Source organism: Eublepharis macularius, chromosome 16 (assembly GCF_028583425.1).
Source record: "Eublepharis macularius isolate TG4126 chromosome 16, MPM_Emac_v1.0, whole genome shotgun sequence".
Taxonomy (NCBI): Eukaryota; Metazoa; Chordata; class Lepidosauria; order Squamata; family Eublepharidae; genus Eublepharis; species Eublepharis macularius.
The window spans coordinates 36,308,125-36,330,770 of record NC_072805.1 but is presented as its reverse complement, the minus strand read 5'-3'; the positions used below and the strand labels follow the sequence as shown (position 1 = coordinate 36,330,770).

Here is a 22,646-nt window from a genome sequence, read left to right as displayed (position 1 = left end):
TACAGCCCGGAAAACCCCCAACAACCATCGTTCTCTGGCCGTGAAAGCCTTCGACAATACAACTTTAAAGCTGTCGCAACCTTTCCCCCTGCACCATTTCCCCAACCTGTTGGGTTTCCCCAGAAGGAGGAGAAAGGAAGGAAAAAGGAGAGAACAGGAAGGAAGGAAAAAGAGAAAGGGAAAGATTTCCTCTTTATTTCCTATTTTTAACTTTTTTCTTATGTATTTATTTTTAAGAAACAGCCTAGCTCCGTGAAAACCATAAATGCAAATGCATGCAAACAGGTCCCTATACAACTCCAACCACCTCACAAAAATCTATCTAGCTGCATGTCTACAACAAACTCTGATTCGAGCGAGAGGGCACTTACATAAACAAAAAAAGTTGGGATTTTTGCATTTGCAGGGCATGTAGCCAATAAAACAGGCCCTGCCACCCCAGCTTTAATCATGGCTATTACGGAGTCAAATTGGTCTTTTAGAAACCATTTCGATAGCCATTTAAATGAGCTCGGCGGATGTACTCTGTAGCAATTGCTGCCGAATTGTATTTGCTTTATGTAACATGCTTAAATCATGTTGGTTGACTTCAAATAACAACAACAAAAAAGAGATTTTTTCATATAAAACAAGCCCTTAAAAGAACAAGGCCCAGATGATTGAAAAGTCGAAAGCAGATCTCTATTACATCCACCTTTGGAAAAAAATTGAGGTTCAATCATTTCAATGCGGAGCCTTTCTGAGTCTGCTTGATGAGACATCCGTTCTGTTCTGAGAATTGCAGAGGGGGCTGAGGTTTATTGGCAGAGGCTTCGATAAAAGCTCTTCATTGAAAAACATATTGCCGAACAGGAATCTGACCATATAAACAGGCTGCCTGAAATAACATCTTCAACGAAGGACATCTTTTGTTCGATGCTGTGATTATAGGGAAAATCCATCTAGGGAAAAACATGACATCAGCATCATTCATAACACTCCGTAGATTCCATCTGCGTGTCACATGGTGGGACCGTTACACACTTCTTCTTAAAGATGTAGCAGTGTCTGGCATCTCCTGGGTCACCCTGGATCATCGCATTCTCTGATTGTAGGTGACAGTTCTGGTCACCTATGGCGAGTTAGACCCTTCTCCAGGAAAACGTGCTGGGTAGAACTTACAAAATTGGCAGGGATGTATTTGTTAAGATCGGTTGGTACACATGAAAGCCAGGTGGCATGAGAGGAACAGACTCATTCTCTACCTCTGCATAATTACCTGGTTGTCTGCAGGGTGCAACTATGCGGAGAAAGAGGCTATTCATATGCCACCACCCCATGCTCATGACACTGCTTTCCTGATCATGAGGAAGGAGAGTTTGAATGGCCTCGTCCTCCATGTGGTTGCCCCTGAAGACAACCATATGGTTGCAAAGAGGTGTGCGTGTGTGGCCCGCTGCACTTGCTCCTCCTCTCCCTCCCCACATATTCAGTGGACACATAGTGCTGTCTTGTGTGATGCTAATAACTGCATGATGTCAAGTTGAAACGAACCCAGAGGTTTGCAAAGCAAGAGATGAACAGAGGTGGTTTGCTGTTGCTTTCCTCTGCATAGCAACCGCCATCTTCCTTGGCTATCTCCCATCCAAGTTCTAACCATGGCTGACCTTGCTTAGCGTCCAAACTCTGGCAAGACCGAACTAGCCAGGGCTATTCAGGCAGCTAGTCTTGTGTACTGAGCTAGAATTTCAGGACATCGTCATGAGTATGTTTAGCTAGATAAATAACAGGTGTAAAATATTTTAAGATAGCTGGGGATATTATTACTGCACGATCTTTTATCCTGATTTCACTGTTTGCTGCTGTTTTTAAATTGTCAAGATTTCTGCTGCTTCTTAACTCTTAGAAGTTTATATATGGTTATTATAAGTATTGGTATCTTTTGTTACCATGAAAACACTTCAACCAACCTGGATAATGATGGTTGTTGTGGGTTTTCCGGGCTGTATTGCCGTGGTCTTGGCCCACAGCCAAGTCCACGGCAATACAGCCCGGAAAACCCACAACAACCATCGTTCTCCGGCCGTGAAAGCCTTCGACAATACAACCTGGATAATGTTTTTAAAAAATCTAATTGTCTAGTAACTTTGTAGATGTTTGCAAAATGAGAGAGATTGCTTTCCCTTCCTTCCTTCCTTCCAGTCTACCTCAACAAGCCCAACACAGGGCCAAGCTACAAGTGATGAATGACACTTGAACGGCAAGTGGATTGAGTGGAGGGCAAGTGAACAGGGAGAAAGGGCCAAGCTACACACGACGAATGACACTTGAACAGCAAGTGGATTGAGTGGAGGGCAAGTGAACAGGGAGAAATACACTTGCTGTTCTTCGTCACTTGTAGCTTGGCCCACAGTCTCACAGTTTGCCCCTCTGTTGCATTTGTTTCATTCAACATTTCTCTTTTCCGTTAGTCCTAAAGAGTAGGGAAATTTAGCATAAAGCAGCCTAATGGTATAGTGATATGATATAACACTGACGTGCATACATTTGTCAAACTGTTGAGACGAGGATTTTGCGCAGTCACTCCCTGCATTGAAGAGATGTAAGGATGGGAGACATTAGTTACTTGTACTGGAGAGACCCGTTTTTCAGGATCATTGGAAATGTTACATTGCCCCCTTGTGGCAAAAACAATTAAACCACATTCCAAATCATTTATCAGTCTCTTTCTTTCCAAAACAAAAGAGAGGTCCAGGGGCACCTTAAAAACTAAGAACACTTATTCTAGCAGGAGGTCCTGTGCGAATCTGAATTTGTTTTTTAATGACTCATCAAAGCTCACGCATTGCTCATCTTTAAGGTGCCACTGACTCCTGCCTTGTTTTGCTGCAGCAGACTATCAGGGCTCCCTGTCTGGAATCTTTCTTTACAGCCACTGTTTTGGAAACCTATCCAAGGTCTGGTCTAGCCATGCAGCAGAATGAAGTATGGAAGAGGAGATACAGCTTTGAGGTGGTGGGCTTCAGATTAGAGGGGTGCACCCACATTGTTAATGCTCCTCTGTGGAAAGAAATATAGAAAGTAAGGGACATCTCATGTGTTCATTTCTAGATGCATGTGGCCTGATTTGGATTGGGGCTGTGGAGGAGAAGGGCTCAGGCATTCCCCTGCCATTATCCCAAACAGAAACAGCCCTTAGGAGATAATATTTGCCCTACTGGGGAGACTTATTGCATATTGGTAAGTTTATGTTAAAATTCCCCAGCGGGGCACATAATGTTTCCCAGGGCCTTTTCTGGTCCAGAAGATGGTGCAAGAGGGGTACAGCTGAAGGCCCATCTCCCCCCAGGCTGTGGTTCGATCCAAATCATGCCAATGTGCATCTGGAAAGCCAGAACTCTCAGAGCCAAGCTACAAGTGACGCCTGACACAGGTCGGACGCTTGTCAGCTTCCCTCAAGTTTTGATGGGAAATGTAGGCGTCCTGGTTTTACAGCTTGGCTCTCCATTACAGCTGCAAGACCAGGATGCCTACATTTCCCATCAAAACTTGAGGGAAGCTGACAAGTGTCCAACCTGTGTCAGGCGTCACTTGTGGTCCCGCTCTCAGTAACCACATCTTTCTGAACAAAGGAGGCAATCCGGCCCTGATACTAACAAGGATTAAAAACACGAATGTTTAAAAACATCTAGAAAAAAACAATCTAAGAATCTAAAAGAGTAGACTCAGAGCCAAGCTACAAGTGACGCCTGACACAGGTTGGACACTTGCCAGCTTCCCTCAAGTTTTGATGGGAAACGTAGGCATCCTGATCTTGCGGCCGTAATGGAGAGTCAAGCTGCAAGACCAGGGTGCCTACATTTCCCATCAAAACTTGAGGTAAGCTGACAAGTGTCCAACCTGAGACCATGTCTGTTGACCCGACCCAGGAAAAGTGCAATGGGTAGTTAAGAAGACCTAATCCGCGACAGGCCTTTCTTGTCACCTACTGTGAATGAAATCCTACCCTTAAGTCATATAGCTGACTTACGGCGACACCTGGCAGGGTTTTCATGGCAAGAGACTAACAGAGGTGGTTTGCTGTTGCCTGCCTCTGCAACCTTGGCTTCTGAGATCTGATGAGATCGAGCTTGCCTGGGCGATCTGGGTCACCTACTACTTGATGGTTTTTTAAATAGAAGATGCCAGATACTAAATCTGGGACCATCTGCATGCAAAGGAGATGCTCTTTCGCTGAGTTGGGCCCTCTGAAGTCTGGTAATCTTGTTGTTTGGGATCTACTACTTGCACTATTGATGTTGCAAGGCTTTCCAATACTGGACTGTGGCTCATCTCCAGTTCTGTGGGAATCAAATCATTGTTCCCTGAACGCTGCCCTCAGCAGTTCCCTTTTTGTTCTCCTGATCCAAGCCCTGCCTCTGGAATAGGCTGCAAAATGCTTTCCTTTTTAATCCGTGCTGGCAACGCTCTAGAGTTGTCAGCGCTCAATATTTTGCTGCATCTGACACATCTCAAGAAAGCTTCCGCTGCAATAAATGTTATTTATTCACAAATTTTATTTATACATTTATTTTAATTTGGTTTTGAATGGAATTGCATTTTTAACTGTTATTGTAAGCTGCTTTGAGCCAGGTGGAGAGGCGGGATATAAACATTTTCAGAAATAAGTAAATAAAATAGCACAATAAATAAATGCATCAGTGTGGAAGGTTTCTTCTTTTGTTTCGGCATTACATAGCAGCTGCCACCAAACGATCTTATTTCTATATTTTCAGGTAGATAGCAGTGTTGGTCTATAGAACAGTAGGATTGGAGTCCAGTGGCGCTTTAGAGACGAACAAGATTTTCACAGTATAAGCTTTTTCTCCCCAGAGTATAAGCTCCTTCCCCGTATCTGAAGAAGGGAACTTTGACTCATAAAAACAAAGCTTATACCCTGAAAATATTGTTGGTCTCAAAGAAAGCTGAGACTCTCAAACAGCTTATACCCTGAACATCTTGATGAGTAACCATGTTAGTCTGTCTGTAGCAGTAGAAAAGAACAAGAGTCCAGTAGCACCTAAGAGACTAACAAAATTTGTAGTATGAGCTTTTGAGAGCCACAACTCTCATCTTCAGATACAAATTTTGTTAGTCTTATAGGTGCTACTGGACTCTTGCTCTTTTCTCCTGAAAAAGCGCCCAGCTGGCTGCAAAGCAACCCTATGCACACCTAATTCTAAAGCAACGCCACTGAACAAAGTGAGACTTATTTCGAAATAACCTTGCCCAGAACTGAGCCATTTCCTTCCTACCCTCCAACAAATTCAACTCTTTCTCCTTCATTCAATCCCAGCCCCGCCCCAATTCATTCATCCGGCCGGTCTCTCAACGTTCCAGAACTCCCCCCGCCCCCGCTCGCCTGCCGATTGGCTCCCTCCACGTTCTGAGTCCCCACCGGCGACCAATCAGGGCGCTCCCTCGCGGGGCGTAAAGGAAGCGATGTTGCCTCGCCCGGGAAGGTTTGAAATTGACAACGGAGGGCTGGACGGGTGAGGCGGCGGCTGGGGGCGGCTGGACGGGGCGCTGTCATGGAGTCGGAGGCCGAGTTAACGGTGCCGCTGCGGGGAGAGGGCGAAGTCGAAGAGGCAACAGAAGCCCCCTCGGAGGAGAGCCGCCCAGAGGTGTTGCAGGAGGACGAAGGAGGCGATGGACGGGAAGGGGAGCCCCCCGAGCCTGCGCGGGTGATCGGGGACTCTGAACCCCAGGAAGCTGCAGAAGCCCTGAGCCTAGGTGAGAAAGAACGTCCCCCTTTCCTGCCCAAATCTCCGTTGTATCCAGTTTGCACTCCCTGATCCCCTGGTTGCCGGCTCCAGGTCGGGAAATTGCTGGAGATTTGGGGGGGGGGATCCTGGAGAGGGAAGGGGAGGGACACGCTCCAAAGCAGCCACTTTCTCCAAGGGAACTGATCTCTTTGGTCTGGAGATCAGTTGGAATTCTTGGAGCTCTCCAGCCACCACCTGGAGGTTGGCAACCCTATAGTGATCCCCCCAATAATGATATAGGGGTTGCCACTCTGGGTTCAGGATCTCTAAGCCCTTCAAAGGAGGTATCCAGGGGAACTTCACTGACCAATGATATTTACCAAAGGCAGACTATAAATGACACCTACATACATACAAACATACATATATACATAAGCTTCCATGAATCAGAACTCTCTTGCATCAGATGCACTGGAGTGGGTTCACACAGCTTTTGACAGGGTAAATGTCCATCTGTAAAGTGCCACATTTGTTTCTGGTTTGCCACAGTCTAGAATGGCTACTTGTCTGGGATAAGACTTGCCTTTATTTGAACTTTTATTCATGAAAGCTTTTGCCGCCATAGGCTCCTTAGTCTTTAAGGTGCTACAGAAGTCTCGGTTTGCTTCAGATTACTACTGTTGGAAAATTTGCCTTTAGAATCTCCTGTTAATCCGGCATAATTCTGCCTTTGCATTAACAGTTGCTGTCCTAGATTGTAAACTTTGCCAGACACCTGATCCAAGTAACTCATCTGACCAGGAATTAGCAAGGTTGGGCTAATTTCAGTCTCCTATGGTTTTAAGGTGTTTTTTTTAAACGAACTGAAAAGTAGGAAAATACCCTCAAAGTAGAAGTGGGTGGGGGGAAGAGAATTTTTTTGGGGAAAAAAACGACATAGAAACCAACCAAATGGAAAGAAATAACCAGCTCTGTTGAGATATCAAAATGTTTATGGGTCTATCTTTTATTAAATGTTAGATTTAATGTTAATTATCTTCATATTGTTATTTCTGTGCTAACGGTCTTTTTGAGAAATTTGGCGTTTGCAAACAAGCTATTTCTTGGTAGTTAGTTGATCTCATGAGCGTGATAGATCTTGTTGCATGAAAGAAAATAAATAGGGGAGGGTTACTTCTTCCATCTCTCCTCGACCCCAGATGAAGGCAATGAAAGCGACGACAGTGGAGGGGGCAGCTTCAGCGATTACGGGGATCGTGACAAGCCGGGGACGGTCTTGCAAAGACTGGTGCCTGAGGGGAATGCGCTTTTCCCTGACACCTTCCAGACAAACAACCTCCTCTTCTATGAGCGATTCAAAGCCTACCAAGACTACATGTTGGGTGAGATTGGTCTCCTTCCAGATTTATTTGTCCATCCACATGGGTTATGGATTAGAATAGATACAAATTCCTGGGGCTGCTCAGAGGCACAACGTGTATGCTGGTTTACATGTGAGTAAAGTGATCCATAAGCCCTGCTTCTTGCCCTTTGTGTGGGTTGGTTTCTACATGCATGTATCATCATGTGATGAGTCCTCCTGCTTGATGGCTGTGTGAACTGGCTCGCTTACAAAGCAAAGTATCTGAGTCGATTTAAGAAGTAACTTTGCACAGGATTACGTTCCGGAGTTCTTGACCCAGCCTTACAAAGAAAGCCTCTGAAGTTACTAGCTTCATGTTACATGTTTTTGTAGTCTGTCCACCCATGCATAACTTCTATGACCTAAAAGTAAACGGCAACCAATTTCTGCAAAGTTTCCTTCCCGCTCTCCTGGAGGCCGTTTGTGCTCGCCATAGGTGAGCAGGCAGCTGGTGATAATCTGTAGGGGGTTGTCTGTTGTACTCCTGGTGCTTCCATTTCCTCTAAGTATGCTGCTGGATAGTTTCTGTGTTGTTTAATAAGCCAAGTGTAGAACTGCTTATGATCTGTTTTAGCATTGTCCCAGCTCTGTATCAGATTTCTGCATATTTGCATTTATTTATTATTTATAGCTCGCCTTTCTCACTGAGACTCAAGGCAGATTACGCAGTATGAGTCCAGGATAGTCAATATCAAAGACATTCCAAAAAACGTGTGATGGGTATATACATATAAGTTTGCAAAGATTTAGAAACCAGCAGAAATCCAAATCAGATTAAAGCACTTGGGGCTCTTTAGCTTGGAGAAATGATGAGAGGTGACATGATCGAGGTTTACAAGATTATGCATGGGATAGAGAAGGTAGAGAAAGAAGTATTTTTTCTCCCTTTCTCATGATACAAGAACTCGTGGGTACTCAATGAAATTGCTGAGCAGTCGGGTTAGAATGGATAAAAGGAAATACTTCTTCACCCAAAGAGTGATTAACACATGGAATTCACTGCCACAGGAGGTGGTGGTAGCTTCAAGCACAGACAGCTTCAAGAGGGGATTGCATAAACATATGGAGCAGAGGTCCATCAGTGGCTATTAGCCACAAGGAATAGATGGAACTCTCTGTCTAGGGCAGTGAGGCTCTGTATTCTTGGTGTTTGTGGGGGGGACAATCAGTGGGAGGGCTTCTAGTGTCCCCCACTGGCAGACCTCCTGAGGACACCTGGTTTTTTGGCCACTGTGTGACACAAGAGTGTTGGACTAGATGGGCCATTGGCCTGATCCAACATGACTTCTCTTATGTTCTTATGTACAGAGCTGAAGAAATGCTGAAACGGAGCATAATTCTATGACTGACATATTAAACAACATGTAGCTACCCAGTAGGATCACAGTTACAGAAGTAGTAGTGGAGTCTATGATCCCTCAATATTTACAGCAATAGAAGTAAAGTCTGCGGTCCCTTCCTATCCCTTTACTGATGGATCTCTTTGAGACCACTTCCTTATAGTACAGTTCTCCTTTCTGAGTAAAAAGCCCTGTTGGATAATTCAGTTTTGCATTGTTTGTGGAAGGCCAGGAGAGTGAGAGCTTTCCTAACCTTCTCAGGTAGACCATTCATTAAAGCGGGGGCCACCACCGAGAATGCGTGTGTAGGGGCAGCTGTTGATTTGCATTGCTCGTTGAATGCCTTTGCTGTTGATCGTATTGAATTACATTGTGTAATCCTCCTTGCATCTCAGTGATTTATTTATTTATTCATTTATAGTCCGCCTTTCTCACTGAGACTCAAGGCAGATTACATAGAGTGAGATTAGCACAGTCAATAGCAAGGACATTTCAATAAACAATGCCATAGGGTGAATAAATGCAAGTTTACAAAGACATAACAGTAGCAAGAAATCCAATACAGGGTTGGAGAAATGCTGAAACAGAGCATAAGCAATTTGAGGACTGATATTAGACAACACAGAACTACCCAGTACGGTTATACTTAAAGCAACAGAGAGGACGTAGTGGGGAAGCCTGGAGAAGTATAAATAGTGTAAATAAATAGTACTGTTGGAGACACAGAAGGTGCTAACTGTAAGCAAATGCTTTCTCATTTACTTTCCTTGTGGAAACTGGCAGGCTTCGCTGTTTAACTGTGTGAAATGTGTTTCAGTTTGTGTTTGCGTTTTTTTCCTTTTTAGCTGACTGTAAAGCCTCAGAGGTGAAAGAATTCACAGCAGAGTACTTGGAAAAGGTCCTTGAGCCATCTGGGTGGCAGGCCGTCTGGCGCACCAATGTGTTTGAAGTTCTCCTGGAGGTAAATGCCCCTGGGTTCTCTAGACGGTTGGCTCTGTGCTTAACTCCATTGAGCAATCGGGTTTGCTAGGTGGTTGAGTCTGTGCTAAATCTCACCGAACGAGCGGTTTCATTTTAGATAAGCTAGGGCTGGGGTAGACATGGAGTGGCAGAACCTGGGGTGGGCTGGCAAGGAACCTCAAGTGGCGAGGAACCTCAAAGTGTAATGGGTGCAATTTGTCGCAGAACAGTAATGAGTAGGAGAGAACACACGACCCCTTCCTCATGGCTGCTTTCCCCTGTGCAATCCAGCATTCCTCCAGTGATTTTTCTCTGTGATGCTGTGAAGATCAGTCCCAAGTGGTTTCAAGTGTCCTCTCGGCTGAGCGCTTCTTATTTCAGAATGTATCATTTTCTTTGCTTGAATTTTACTTATTTTGTTTTACCTTCTCACCACCTTTCTTCCCGATGGGGAACCAAAGTGGCTTACGTCATTCTCTTCTTCACCACTTTCTCCTCTCAACAACCTGAGAGGTAGGTCAGGTTGAGAATGTGTGGCTTTCCTAAGGTCACCCAGTGAACTTCCATAGCAGAATGGGGATTCAAAACTGGGTCTCCCAAATACTTGTCCGACGCTCTGACCACTATACTAGATTGTCTGAATTGATGCGGCCTTGTAGGCTGAAAACATCGAAACCCTTGCAAACGTGTAACTGTTCAATTCAGCAATGTTGGCAGTAGGGGTGTGTGCTTCGGGAATCTGATTTGGGTAAAATACCCGAATCAGACCCGATCCGGAAATCCCGAAGCAAAGCTTCCCGAATGCAATTGTAATGCTTCGGGAAGCTTCGTGTTTAAATGCCCGTTTCCCTGCCGCTGGCAGCTGTTCTAGAGTAAAAATTGCAAATTGCTAATAAAGCACACCACTGTAAACAAATACTCAAAGTATATAAACTCGTTCCATCAAAAGCAAACTCCAAAAACCAACTCAGAAGACATAGTGTGTGATTACAAGAAACACTTACTATAGCGCGTGCTATAACGCAAATTACATAGACATATGTTGCAGATATACTTCTGAAGACATTACAGGAATCCATCTTGTTTTGATAACTTCCTTCAGATGGATGCAGCATCAGAAATGGTGAAATTACTGTTTTTTATTGTAAGAAAACCTCTGCTGTTAAGTTGAACAACTCATTCCCATAGAATAAAGTCTCTTGCTTTACATTTAAACCAGCACTGAAACTTCTTCACACTGCAGCTGGTCCTGTGATGACTTCAGATGTGTATGTACAACATATGTCTCTGTAATTTGTGTTATAACCTGTGCCGATACATGTTACTCGGAATTGCACATTGTTATGTTAGTTGCATTTCAGAGTTCGCTTTTGCTGGAATGGATTTATTATGTATTTAAGAGTACTCTTTATTTGTTTACAGTGTGGTGCTTTATTAGCAAGTTGTATTTTGCTTTTTATTACACTGTGTCCCTGTGTGGTAAAGGTAGTCCCCTGTGCTAGCACCAAGTCATTACTGACCCATGGGGAGACGTTGCATCACATTTTCTTGGAAGACTTTTTGTTATGGGGTGGTTTGCCATTGCCTTCCCCAGTCATCTACACTTTACCCCCAGGAAACTGGGTACTCATTTTACTGACCTTGGAAGGATGGCTGAGTCAACCTTGAGTTGGCAATTTTAACTCGGCTTCCGCCAGGATTGAACTCAGGTCGTGAGCAGAGCTTGGGCTGCAGTACTGCAGCTTACCACTCTGCGCCATGGGGCTCTCTCCCTGTGTGGTTACTATAGCTATTCTGCAGTTATATTTACTGGACTCAGTAACCGAATCAAAATGATGATAATAACAATAATAACAAAATTCGATTTTTATGCTGCCCTTCAGGACAACTTAATGCCCAATCAAAGCGGTTTACAAAGTGTGCTATTATTATCCTCATGACAATCGCCGTGTAAAGTGGACGGAGTTGAAAGAGCTCCGAGAGAGCTGTGACTGACCCAAGGTCACCCAGCTGGCTTCAAGCGGAGGAGTGGAGAATCAAACCTGGCTCTCCGGATTAGAGTCCTGCTGCTCTTAACCACTACACCGAACTGGCTCTCAGGAGTCATATGAACTGCTGATTGCTGAACTCTGTAAAATGTGATTGTTTGGGTTTCGATTACATTTGTGAGTCTACACCTGAATGGTTCGGTTCCTTGACGGCAAGAAGTTCCTGGATTGGTGGTCTTTCTGTCGAGACATGTCAGGATCTCATCCTGCCTGCCTGGTTTCCAAAAGCAGTGTTATAGCCAAAACTGATATTGTATTCCCCAGTGCAAGAGGAGATAAATTTTAATAATGCTGGTATTACAAATGCTGTTTACAGGTTCTCTGAGTTGGGCTCTGCTATGCATAAGAAGGTGTAGAGTCCTCCTATATCGGACCAATAGTTTATCTAGTCCAGATGGTTCCAGGAGTAACTAGTTGGATGTTTCTGAGCAGGAGTCATTTGGTAGAAAAAGAGCTGGAGGAACTCATTAGCATGACTCATTAGCATATGCCACTCCCCTCGACATCACCAGAAGTGTGTCATTAGCACAACTGATTTGCATATGCCACATCCCCTGACATCGCCTATCCTGGCTCTTTTGGACCCAATCCTGGCCATTCAGGGCCTAAATTGGGCCCAAAATGGCAAAAAGGGGCTGAAAATGGCCGAAAAGGGGCCCAAAATGATCAGGATCGGGCCACTGCTGAGTGGGAGAGTGATCCACCACCCGTCAGAGGCCCGATCCGGGCCATTTCGGCCCCAATCCAGGCTGAAACGGGCCCAAAATGGCCAAGAGTCAGGTGGGCAGGGCCACCTGACATGTGACCTCTTTGGGGACCTGCCGGAACTGCGTTCCTGCGTGTTCCCTCTCGAAATGAGCCCTGTTTCTGAGAAGTCCACAAACAGTGAGAAGACAAGTCCTTTACTTCTGCTACCACCTGGAGGTTGTGTTTAGCTATCAGCATTCCCAGAATTTGTCCACTCTCTTGCTCTCTAAGCCAGTGGGCATCTCCACATCTTGTAGCAGTGAGTCCCACAAGCCAGTGTGTATGTTTAAGTGCTTCCTCCCCCCCCCCTCCTGAATCTATTGCCAGTTGCATCGAGTGCCCCTGAATTTTAGTGCTTGAATCTAGTGTTGTTTTAACCCCGCTGGAAACCTACAGCAAGCTCTTAGAAACAAGGCACGCCCAGGCTTTTTCAAACAGCTGTAATTCTACCCAAAGATGACTCCATGCAGAAAAGAAATCGGCGGCTGCTTCTCTCCCCAGGTTGTTGACGTGGAGTGCTCCACTCTGAAGGCTGTGGTGCGCCTCAGTGATTCTTTCTTGTGTGAGACCAGAGGGGACACTTTCACTTCGGAGTGCGTGCAGGAGTTGCTATCCCTGAAGGAGCATCAACTGCCGTTGCAGGAGCTGTGGGTTGTGTTTGATGAATCGGGAGAGTTTGACCAGACGGCCCTTGCTATCGAACACGTCAGGTGGGTCAATCTTTTCTGGCATTCTTTCTTGTGATGACCGGCAATGGCTCTCCAAGGATGTAAGTGGAGGTTGTTTCCAGTCGTCCCGCCTGAGATGTTCTTACTGGAGGCGCCCGCTTGGGGGTGTCCTGCATTATTTACTTATTGTTATTTGCTTCATTGATCCCCCAAAGGGGGATCAAAGAAGCATACAACTGCCTTCTCCTTTTTATCCTCACGACAACCCTAGGAGGTAGGCTAGGCTGAGAGTGTGACTGGCCAAAAGTCACAAGCATTCAGGGCGGAATGGAGATTTGAACTTGGCTTTCCTAGCTCTTGGCCCAACACTTTAACCATGCAGATCTTGTGCTCAGCCACTGGGTTATGAGCCTTCTTGCTTACATTTGGTTTTTAAAAAAATCTCTGTTCCCCCATCTGCAATATAGAGGATGATCTACTGGTCTACCGGACAGGGCTGTTGTAATAATTACCATAAATCAATAAGGATGGGAAGGCGAGAATGCAAAGTTCAAAGGAGGTCTGTGGTCTAATACGGAAGATTGAAAGGAGAGCGTATGTTTTGTCTTTTATCCTGCTATAAATCTTGGCCTCCCTGAGCAGGTGGTAAATGAGCTACTTAACTTCCGCTCTTGTTTTGAAGGTTTTTCTACAAGCACATTTGGAGGAGCTGGGACGAAGAGGACGATGATGACTTCGATTACTTTGTTAGATGTGTCGAACCTCGCCTCCGGCTGTAAGTGCCTCTTAAAATGTTGAGCCATAGTGTTGTTGACTACTCCTGAATAACTTCTGCTCCAAACTCCAAGTGTTACGTTGTATTTATGGCAGTTAAGCCCCTGATGTGGCTGCGGTGCTAAGCTGGTGTGCCATATGGACATGTTCAGTTCTAACAGTTTGGTTCTGTGAGGATAGGGAAAGCTGTCAGTGTGGCTGGGGTTTAAAAACTCCTCCAGGTGAGGTCTGAGAACTGGGATAATGGATGCTAATGAAGAGCGAGTCCAAAAACTAGGGAAAGAAGGAAGGGTATAGAGTAGGCAATGGCCAGTGCGGTATAATGGTCAGAGTCAGACACTCAAACCACTACACCGTGCTGGCCCTCTGTATTAAAATGACAGATTTAATTTTTTCCTGTTCTTTGGCTGTGGACACTTCATAGATGGCGTTGGGATACTGTTAATTCTGTTTGAGGCATGGCCTCAGTTGACCGCTAGATGGCACTGCAGAACTGGTTGTTGCAGTTTTTTGAGGCGTATTTTTAATTCAAGGAATTCATGCTTCCCTAGAATACATTTAGATGCTTGCAGCCTCTTGTTCTTGGTCCAAGAGCTATCTGTCTGTGTCGTGTTTTTATTCCATCCTTTCACCATGAAGTTCAGTGCAGTATACTTGATTCTTCCTTCCCCTATTTTATTTTCGCAATAGTCCTGTGAGCAGATCAAGCAGACTGTGTGTGTGTGTGTGTGTGAGTGTGTGTGTGAGAGAGAGAGGCTTAAAATCACCTTAGGTTGGGTGGGCTTTCAAACCCAGATCTCCCAGACTATTCCTGAGCCTCTAACTACTATATCACAGTGGCTTTCAGAAATGGAATATGGCACGGTTCACTGAGGTCATTTTGTAGCTTCCCCAACTTCCCTTGGGCATAATACCTAGCCATTCTGTCTATAAATAACCATGAACTTTTGGCCGTTGATGATGCTTCCCTCTCCTGGCACTTGCTACTACTGTGCTGATCTCTGTTGTAGCGGTACAATATGCCAAAATATTTTCGTCTTGCAGAATTCAGAAGCCACTGATAGCCATTGAACAAACGGTGCAAATGTTCTTAATTCAGGATGCCGTGAAATAGAGTTCAGACCTCTTTGGAGACGGGAACTGCTCAGCCAACAGCTTTGCGACTCTGAATTTTAGGTACTACGACATCTTGGAAGACCGTGTCCCTTCGGCGCTCGTTGCAGACTACCACAGCCTCCTGTCCCAGTGTGAGGAGCTTTATCGCATGTTCCTAGACGTCCGGAACAGCATCTCCGGCAGCGACTCCGACTGTGAAGCAGAAAATGTCTCTGTGGTGGAAGGGGTGAAGCTCTACGACAGGATAGAACACTTGAAACAAAAGCTGAAGATAATTGAAAATCCTCTCTTGAGGTAAAGTTCTGAAAGAACGTCTCTTCTGTTTTAGACCAACGATGCTGTCTGCCCAGTTCGCTTCTGTGCCCGCTTCAAAGTGCTGTTCGTTTGACCTTTTGAAGACTCAGGGCCAAGCTACACATGACAAATGACACTTGAATGGCAAGTGTATTTCTCCCTGTTCACTTGCCCTCCACTCAATCCACTTGCCGTTCAAGTGTCATTCGTCATGTGTAGCTTGGCCCTTAAACAGGCTCGGGCTAGAAGGGATGGCCTTCTTTTCTGTAGTCTTACCTGGACCCAAAAGCCACCTGTAAAGGTTCTCTATTGACTTTCAAAGGTTCATTGGGCAGCCATAAAAAGTAGATTTCCTGTGCAGTGTGACCTTGTCGTTGGAGAATGCCTGCCTGATTAACGCCCCCTCATTGCCAGACGTTAACCAGCTGGTGAAAATCCTCCAGACATCTGGAGTTCTTAATGTTTGGTTGCGGACTATTATCTCTGACTGGCTTTTATGCTGATTGTTTTTATTGTAGCACTTTTATGCTGGTTTTAATTCACTTTTTTTTGCGGTGCATTGCCTTGGGGGGGGTCCTATCCAGGGTGGGAGAGTGAGATGAAAAATGTTTTAAGAAATAAGAATGACGATGTAAGAAGGTTGTTATCCACCTCAATTCTGCAAGAAGGAGCGAAGTAACCGCTAGGCTAAGCTGACCCTCCACCTCAATTCTTTTACTAGGGAGAGGAGAGGCCGATTTTAAAAAAAATGGCAAAAATAAAATAGTGAGGTTGAGTGAGAAAGGGACACCCTTGGATGTGAAAGGCCCTGACTTAAGGTCAATGTTGGGGGTAACCCTGGTTGGCTTTGAGCAAGCTGTAAGTGGCACCATTGAAGGAATTGTGCTTTGTGAAGGCAGATTGAAATTGATGGGTTGTGTTGATCTTGCTGAAGGTACGTGTTTGGATATCAAAAGCACTCTGGTCTTCAAGCCAAGGGAATCCGGCCATCCGGCACCACGATCACCCATGTCGTATCTGCTACCATGATGTCCAGCCTCTTGGCGTGTCTGCTCAGGGACAAGCTTTCTCCAGCGTCTTGTAACGAAGAAATAGAAATACAGGTATACTAACGGAAAGCAAAACATTTCATTTCACAGTGGCCATCTTCTGCCCAATGGTCTTCCGGCTAGAAAAACTTTCCCCTCCCACACACTCTTGCCATTTGGGCAAGTAAAACAGGAATGGACACTGGCTAACATGCAGCAAGGCTTTGTGCAATAATCAGAAATGGCAAGGCTCTGTGGGGATGGCCCACAAGAAGCATAATCATGTTGAAGTACTGCGTCCACAGCTGTACCTGTTGTGAAACATTGCTGTTGCCTGTTTGGAAAACTACAAGGGAAGGCAGCTGTAGCTTCCTAGAGGTCCCAGTTTCAGTTCTCTGGCAGATTCCTGAGCCCATATAGCATAGCAGTTAGAATACTGGACTAGGGAGATACAGATACAAATCCTGATTGATTCATTCTGGGCCAGTCCCTCTCTCTTTCTCCACCTAACTTTATCACACTGGATGGTTGTGAGGATAAAGGGAAGGAGGGGAGAATTGTGTACCCTTGCCTTGAGCTCCTTTTGAAGAAGGGCAAGATGGAAATGTAATATATAGATGCCTGGTCCATAGCCAGTTTGGTGTAGTGGTTAAGAGCGTGGGACTCTAATCTGGAGAACAGGGTTTGATTCCCAACAGAGTATACTCAACAGCACCTGTTGAGTATACTCTCTGCCTGGCCCCGGCTGGACTAGATAATAACTTGGTAGGATGGTCTAATGATCTGACAATATATTTCATTGATGTCATTTATAGTCTGCCTCTCTCACTGAGACTCAAGGCAGATAACATACAACAATAATAACATTTGATTTATATATCGCCCTTCAAGACAACTTAATGCCTCAGAGCGGTTTACAAAGTGTTTTATTATCCCCATGACAATCACCCTGTGAGGTGGGTGGGGCTGAAAGAGCTCTGAGAGAGCTGTGACTGACCCAAGGTCACCCAGCTGGTTTCAAGAGGAGGAGTGGAGAATCAAACCTGGCTCTCCAGATTAGAGTCCTGCTGCTCTTAGCCACTAAACCAAACTGTCACATAGTGTGAGCTTAGTACAGTCCCTGTCAAGGACATTGCAATAAACGATGCCATGGGGTAAATAAATACAAGTTTACAAAGACATAACATTAGCAAAAATCCAATACAGAGTTGAAGAAATGCTGAAAGGGAGCACAAGCAATTGTGAATCTGACATTAGACAACATAGAACTATCCTGGAGGGTCATACTTAAAGCAACAGGTAGTACGTAGGAGCCGCTACTTAAAGAAACAGATTGGACATTAGGCAACATAGTGCTGAAGTCTATACCATTTCATGTGTTCATTTTTAAATATTTTAATGTAATCTGAAAAACACCTTGAACACATGAAGCTACCTCTACTGGGTGAGACGATCAATCGGTCACTGTCAATATAGTCTACTTTGACTGGCAGCCACTGCCTAAGGTCTCAGTTCTTTCTCATCGCCATCTGCAGGATTCTCTTAGCTGGAGTTGCCAAGGATTGAACCTGAGACCTTTGGTATGCAACGCCAGGTGCCCTGCCACTGAGCCACGGCCCCTCTCCATTCATCTTCTTCCCCCATTCTGCACCTGATTTCTTCGGTATCTGTTCTCTCCCCAGTTCCACAGTGATCCGCTGTCTGCCATGAATGCTTGCTACGAAGGGGACAGGATTATCGTTTGCCCTGGTCATTATTTAGTCGAGGGAACACTGTACATTGCAGACTCCATTGAACTGGAAGGTAAGAGCCTTTTTGGGTTGATTTACGTTATTTATAGTCCACCTTTCTCACTGAAACTCAAGATGGATGACGCAGTGTGGGTCAGTATAGTCAGTTTCAAAGACATTTCAATACATGCGTAATAGGATATATACATGCAAATTTGCAACAGCCAGCAGAAATCCAATACAGAGTTGAAGAAATGCTGCAACAGAGCATAAGTAATTCTAAAACTGACATATTAAACAACGTAGAATCTACCCAGTAGGGTTGCACTTATAGCAACAGTAGTAAAGTCTATGGTGCCTCAATATTTACAGCGATAGGAGTAAAGTCTGCAGTCTATCATACTTACAGCAATAGTAGAAGTCTATAGTCGCTCCCTCTCTCTTTATTTATGCGTCTCTTTGAGTCAGCTTCCTTATATTACAGCCCTCCTATCGGAGTCAAAAAGCTCTTTTGAATAATTCAGTTTTGCCCGGTTTGCGGAAAGCCAGGAGAGCAGGAACGTTTCCGATCAGAAAGGGCTAGTTAATTTTCCTCCCCTCCTGTTTAATGTTGCCAGTGGTAATAAAACAGAGAGGTGAGTTTGGGAATATCATTAATCCAGGCAGGAATTAATCCCAGGGAAAGGCTGCTAAATTGTGGCACTATTACAGGCCGGCTTCTGAATTGGTGTCTTCAACTACAGGAACCAAAAGGGTTTCTTTTGGAGGTTTTTTTTTGGTAAAGAATGATTCCGCACACGTTGGATAATGCACTTTCAATGCACTTTATCAATCGTTTGAGGTGGATTTTTTGTTCTGCACACGAAAAAATCCATTCCGAATGATCTATAAAGAGGATTGGAAGTGCATTATCCAACGTGTGTGGAATCACTCAAAGTTCCGCAATTCTGTTCATCAGCCCCACTCTCTCTCCATTGAGATCAATGTCTTACGGCTTGAATTCTTAAATTTTAAAGCTTCTGTAACAGAACTGCCCTACTTTCAGGAATGTACCGTTGGCATTTACGTTTGTATGCTGCCTTCTTGCCTTTGTTCTCAAGGTGGGTTTACAATTCAAAAATAATACCAGAGTCTGAGATCTGGGAGAACAGCTGCCATTTAGAATAGACAATATTGACTTTGCTGGACTCTGTATAAGAAAACACCATGTATTTATGCACAATCTGCACAGAAGGGAGATGGGACAGAAGGAGGTGAAAATTAGCCCCTTAAGAATAAACTTTTAGAGGGAGGCAGACAATGAAATTACAAATGTACTAATATTTCTTAGGCAGCGGCTAAAGGGTATGAAACTTATCTCCGCAGCCCATTTCTTTACATAGCGAAATTAAACAGGAGTCCAGCGGCACCTTAAGGACTTGTGTGTTGTGTTTGTTTATGGACTTTTATATTCTTCTTATGCTGTTGCTTTGTTAGCTCTCTTGAGTCTAAGGAGATAAGGCAAGATGACAAATATTTTCAATAACAAAATTTATTCCGGCATAAGCTTCCATGAGTTGGATTCATCGGAGCGTACCTGTTAGTTATCCATAGCTGGAATTAGTTCTGTTAGCCTTTGCCATGCCCAATAACATGGTGACACTCCTGAAATTATCCATTAACTGCACAACAAGATGCTGTTGCCATTTCTCAAAAGCTGCCGCAAACCTTTTAATGACCAGCAATGTGGTGCTCTCCTGGAAATGCTTGTTTATTTATTTATATATGTATGTTTTCCACCAGTGTGAAGGGTTGGATCCTGCGCAAACTTTCCGCTAGAGCTCTTGTGCAAGCAGAAGCACAAGAAAAAGACCACGGTACCTGCTTGTGCTAAGTCAGACATGTAGTATCCCCGCTTGCGTTTCTGCTTACACGAGGTATTGTGCAACCAGATGTGCAAGGAAGAAAGTGCCAGGTGTTGCACAAGATCTTGTGCAAGCAGAACTGTGCTAAGTCCATTTATTTCCTGCTTGTGCGTTGCTGGTTCCAAAGCTGGTGTAAGTAGGGGACCCACGAGGTCTTCCATCCGAGCCCCAGCAAGACTCAGGCCCACTTGCCTTTAGCAAGGTTTTTGCAGTGTATTACAGTGGACCATGCAGGCCGTACGATGCCTGTGGAGTTTTTACTCAAAACTTCAGGTCTTCGTTTACACCTGTTAATATAACAGGTTGTGTGTCACAGCAGGGCGGGCATAGATGTTCGGAGCCGGCAAGTGCAGTAACCTCGATCTCTATCTCTTCGAAACTCCTTAATGGTGAGAAAGCAGAGGGTTTAATTTCCTGCTGTTTCAGTTCGATTTCCGCTTCCTCCTCTCTTTTCTTCTGTGTGTGTATATGTGTGTAGGGTTTTGGAGGGGAGGGAGTTCTTCTCGCCTTCCCTTCTTGAACATTCGATTTCTAGAGATAATGCGCACCGGTGTGCAGGAGACAGAGGTCTCAATCAAGTTCTTTATCTGTCGGAGTCGAGAATGAGATGGTTTGGGAACTCGGGGTGGTATTTATGACAAATCGCATCCCCTCGTGGAGGTCAGGCGGCCGTTCGCAAGCAAATGAAAGGGGGCTAGACGAGACAGAGCCGCATGCTTTTTAAGGAACAAAAAAAGTGCATCTCGTCCATTCAGAGTCAGCTCGGTGTTTGAACAAGTGCTGGGAAGTGTTATCGCTTGTCGTTTTGAAAGACGTTTCTTTTCTTTAGAAAGTAGTGAAAGATGAAGCCAATAATAAAAAGCATTGGGTGACATTTTAACGATGCAGGGTATTAACGATGCTGGAAGAGTGTTAATGATACAGGAGGGGGTGTATGAAGAGAATGATTAGGACGGAGGGACTCCTTGTCGAGGAGCGAAATGTCATATTGACAAGCTTGATCCGGGTTGTTAACTAGGCCACCTGCAGCTGCGCAGCTTGGCTGCAGGGAGGAGTTGTCACGTGGCTGATAGATGTGTTGTGGCATAAGCTTACGCAAAAAGAAAAGTTCTGTTCCTAATATAATGTGCAATTAAATTAATTTACAGATCTTGCTGCCACCAGATGTGGTGATGGGTGCTAGTTTAGTTTTTTAAAGTTTGTTTAAAAGCTTCTATCCTGTTCTTTGCTTTAAATTAGCAAAGTAGCTTATGATACGAGATGTACCCCACTATGAATGTGTCAGTGGCGATTAGTGGAACCTCCATGTTTGGAGGCAGAGTACCTCTGAATACCAGTGGCAGAGGAAGGATATCAACTTTGTGTTCAGTTCTGGCTGCCGTTGTGGTATAGTGGTTAGAGTGCCGGACTGATTTGGGAGATCCAAGTTCAAATGCTCACTCGATTGTGTAAAGCTTGCTGGCTGACCACGGGCCAGTCGCACTTTCTCTTTGCCTTGCCTTACAGGGTTGTTGTGAAGATAAAATAGGACAGAGGAAACCAGGTGTCTACACAGAAAAACCCAATTGCAGGTAATCGCTGAAGTGCAATGGGTGGCACAATGTCCAGCAATGTGATGATGCAGCCATAGAAAAGCAGTGCTTCCAACTGCGCATAGGCTCTGCCTGACGGACAAATGTGTGTAGAGTGGGGTAGGTTGGTCCAGTGCTCTGAATTCTGCTCCCTCCTTTCTATGTGCAGTGACCCTGTATGTGTATTTGTCGTGCAAAACTGGTCTTGTTTTTAGGAATGCTTTCCTCTTAACTAATTTTTCAGGAGAAGTTTCTCACTGGATCCCTCTCTCTGGCCAAGATTGATGGGTGCTCATTGTTACGCCAGAAAAGCTCAGCTCTTGTTTGTCTTGACGGTATCTGCATTATCACCTTCCCTGAGACAAGCCATAAAGGCTTTACACCCTTGTAAATTTCTCTAAGTGGTTTGATGTAAACAATTGCGGGATAGCTTAGTTAGTATGGTAGCACTTTTGGGGTTGTTAAAATGGATATGGGGGGGGAGATTGAGCCAAATGCCACAGAAACGAGAACAGCTATTTACCTTTTAAAGAACGTTTAATGCAGCAATTGGCAAGAAAGATGGACCGTGACTGGTGACTCGGCCACAGTGAAGTGACATTCTTGGCACGGTGAAATATAAGTTGGTATGTGATTAACTTAAACATGGGGTGGTTTTAAAGGGGAGATTAGAACTGGGAAGAAGAGCTTATCATAAGCTGCTCCGTACGTATGTGGGATGATATATTGTGGTCAGTTTAGTGTAGTGGTTAAGAATAGCAGGACTGTAATCTGGAGAGCCAGGTTTGATTCCCCACTCCTCTGCTTGAAGCCAGCTGGGTGACCTTGGGTTAGTCCCAGCTCTCTCAGAGCTCTCTCAGCCCCACCCACCTCACAGGGTGATTCACGTGAGGATAATAATAGCACACTTTGTAAACCACTCTGAGTGTGGCATTAAGTTGTCCTGGAGAGCGGTATATAAATTGAATGTTGTTGTTGTTGTTATTATTAATATTATTATTAAAAATATGGCAATCCGAATTGGATCTTGGAATCCTAAACATGGGTTGTTAGAAGATTGCTGAGGTAGTTTATGTCAAGAGCTTAGAACATTTGGAAAATGCATTTATTGAGTGTCCAAATTCCTTTACGCGCCTTATTTCTGAAACCCTTATAATGATGACATAAATTAGATAAGCCCAGCATTATTGTTACTTGGAGAATTTTAGAAGACGCGTGGAAGATTTAGGAAACAAATGTTCAATGTCCCCGATGCATTTGGGGCTTCAGAACCATTTTTCAGGGAAAATGTATTTGCCAAGAACAGCAACAGGAAAAGAATAAAACATTTGTTGGGGTTAA

The 22,646-nt window shown here is 44.6% G+C and overlaps 1 protein-coding gene across 1 annotated transcript in view; it reads left to right on the top strand.

Annotated features, from left to right (window-relative positions):
- The first annotated feature begins 5,522 nt into the window (after positions 1 to 5,522).
- Positions 5,523 to 22,646, top strand: part of SHCBP1 (SHC binding and spindle associated 1) — a 28,191-nt gene continuing 11,067 nt past the window's right edge. The window contains exons 1-8 of the mRNA XM_055000619.1: positions 5,523 to 5,751; positions 6,923 to 7,105; positions 9,311 to 9,426; positions 12,722 to 12,930; positions 13,571 to 13,663; positions 14,839 to 15,072; positions 16,007 to 16,175; positions 17,783 to 17,903. Coding sequence (XP_054856594.1) covers positions 5,550 to 5,751; positions 6,923 to 7,105; positions 9,311 to 9,426; positions 12,722 to 12,930; positions 13,571 to 13,663; positions 14,839 to 15,072; positions 16,007 to 16,175; positions 17,783 to 17,903 — 1,327 coding nt within the window. The 5' untranslated portion in view covers positions 5,523 to 5,549. The remainder of the gene's footprint in view (positions 5,752 to 6,922; positions 7,106 to 9,310; positions 9,427 to 12,721; positions 12,931 to 13,570; positions 13,664 to 14,838; positions 15,073 to 16,006; positions 16,176 to 17,782; positions 17,904 to 22,646) is intronic.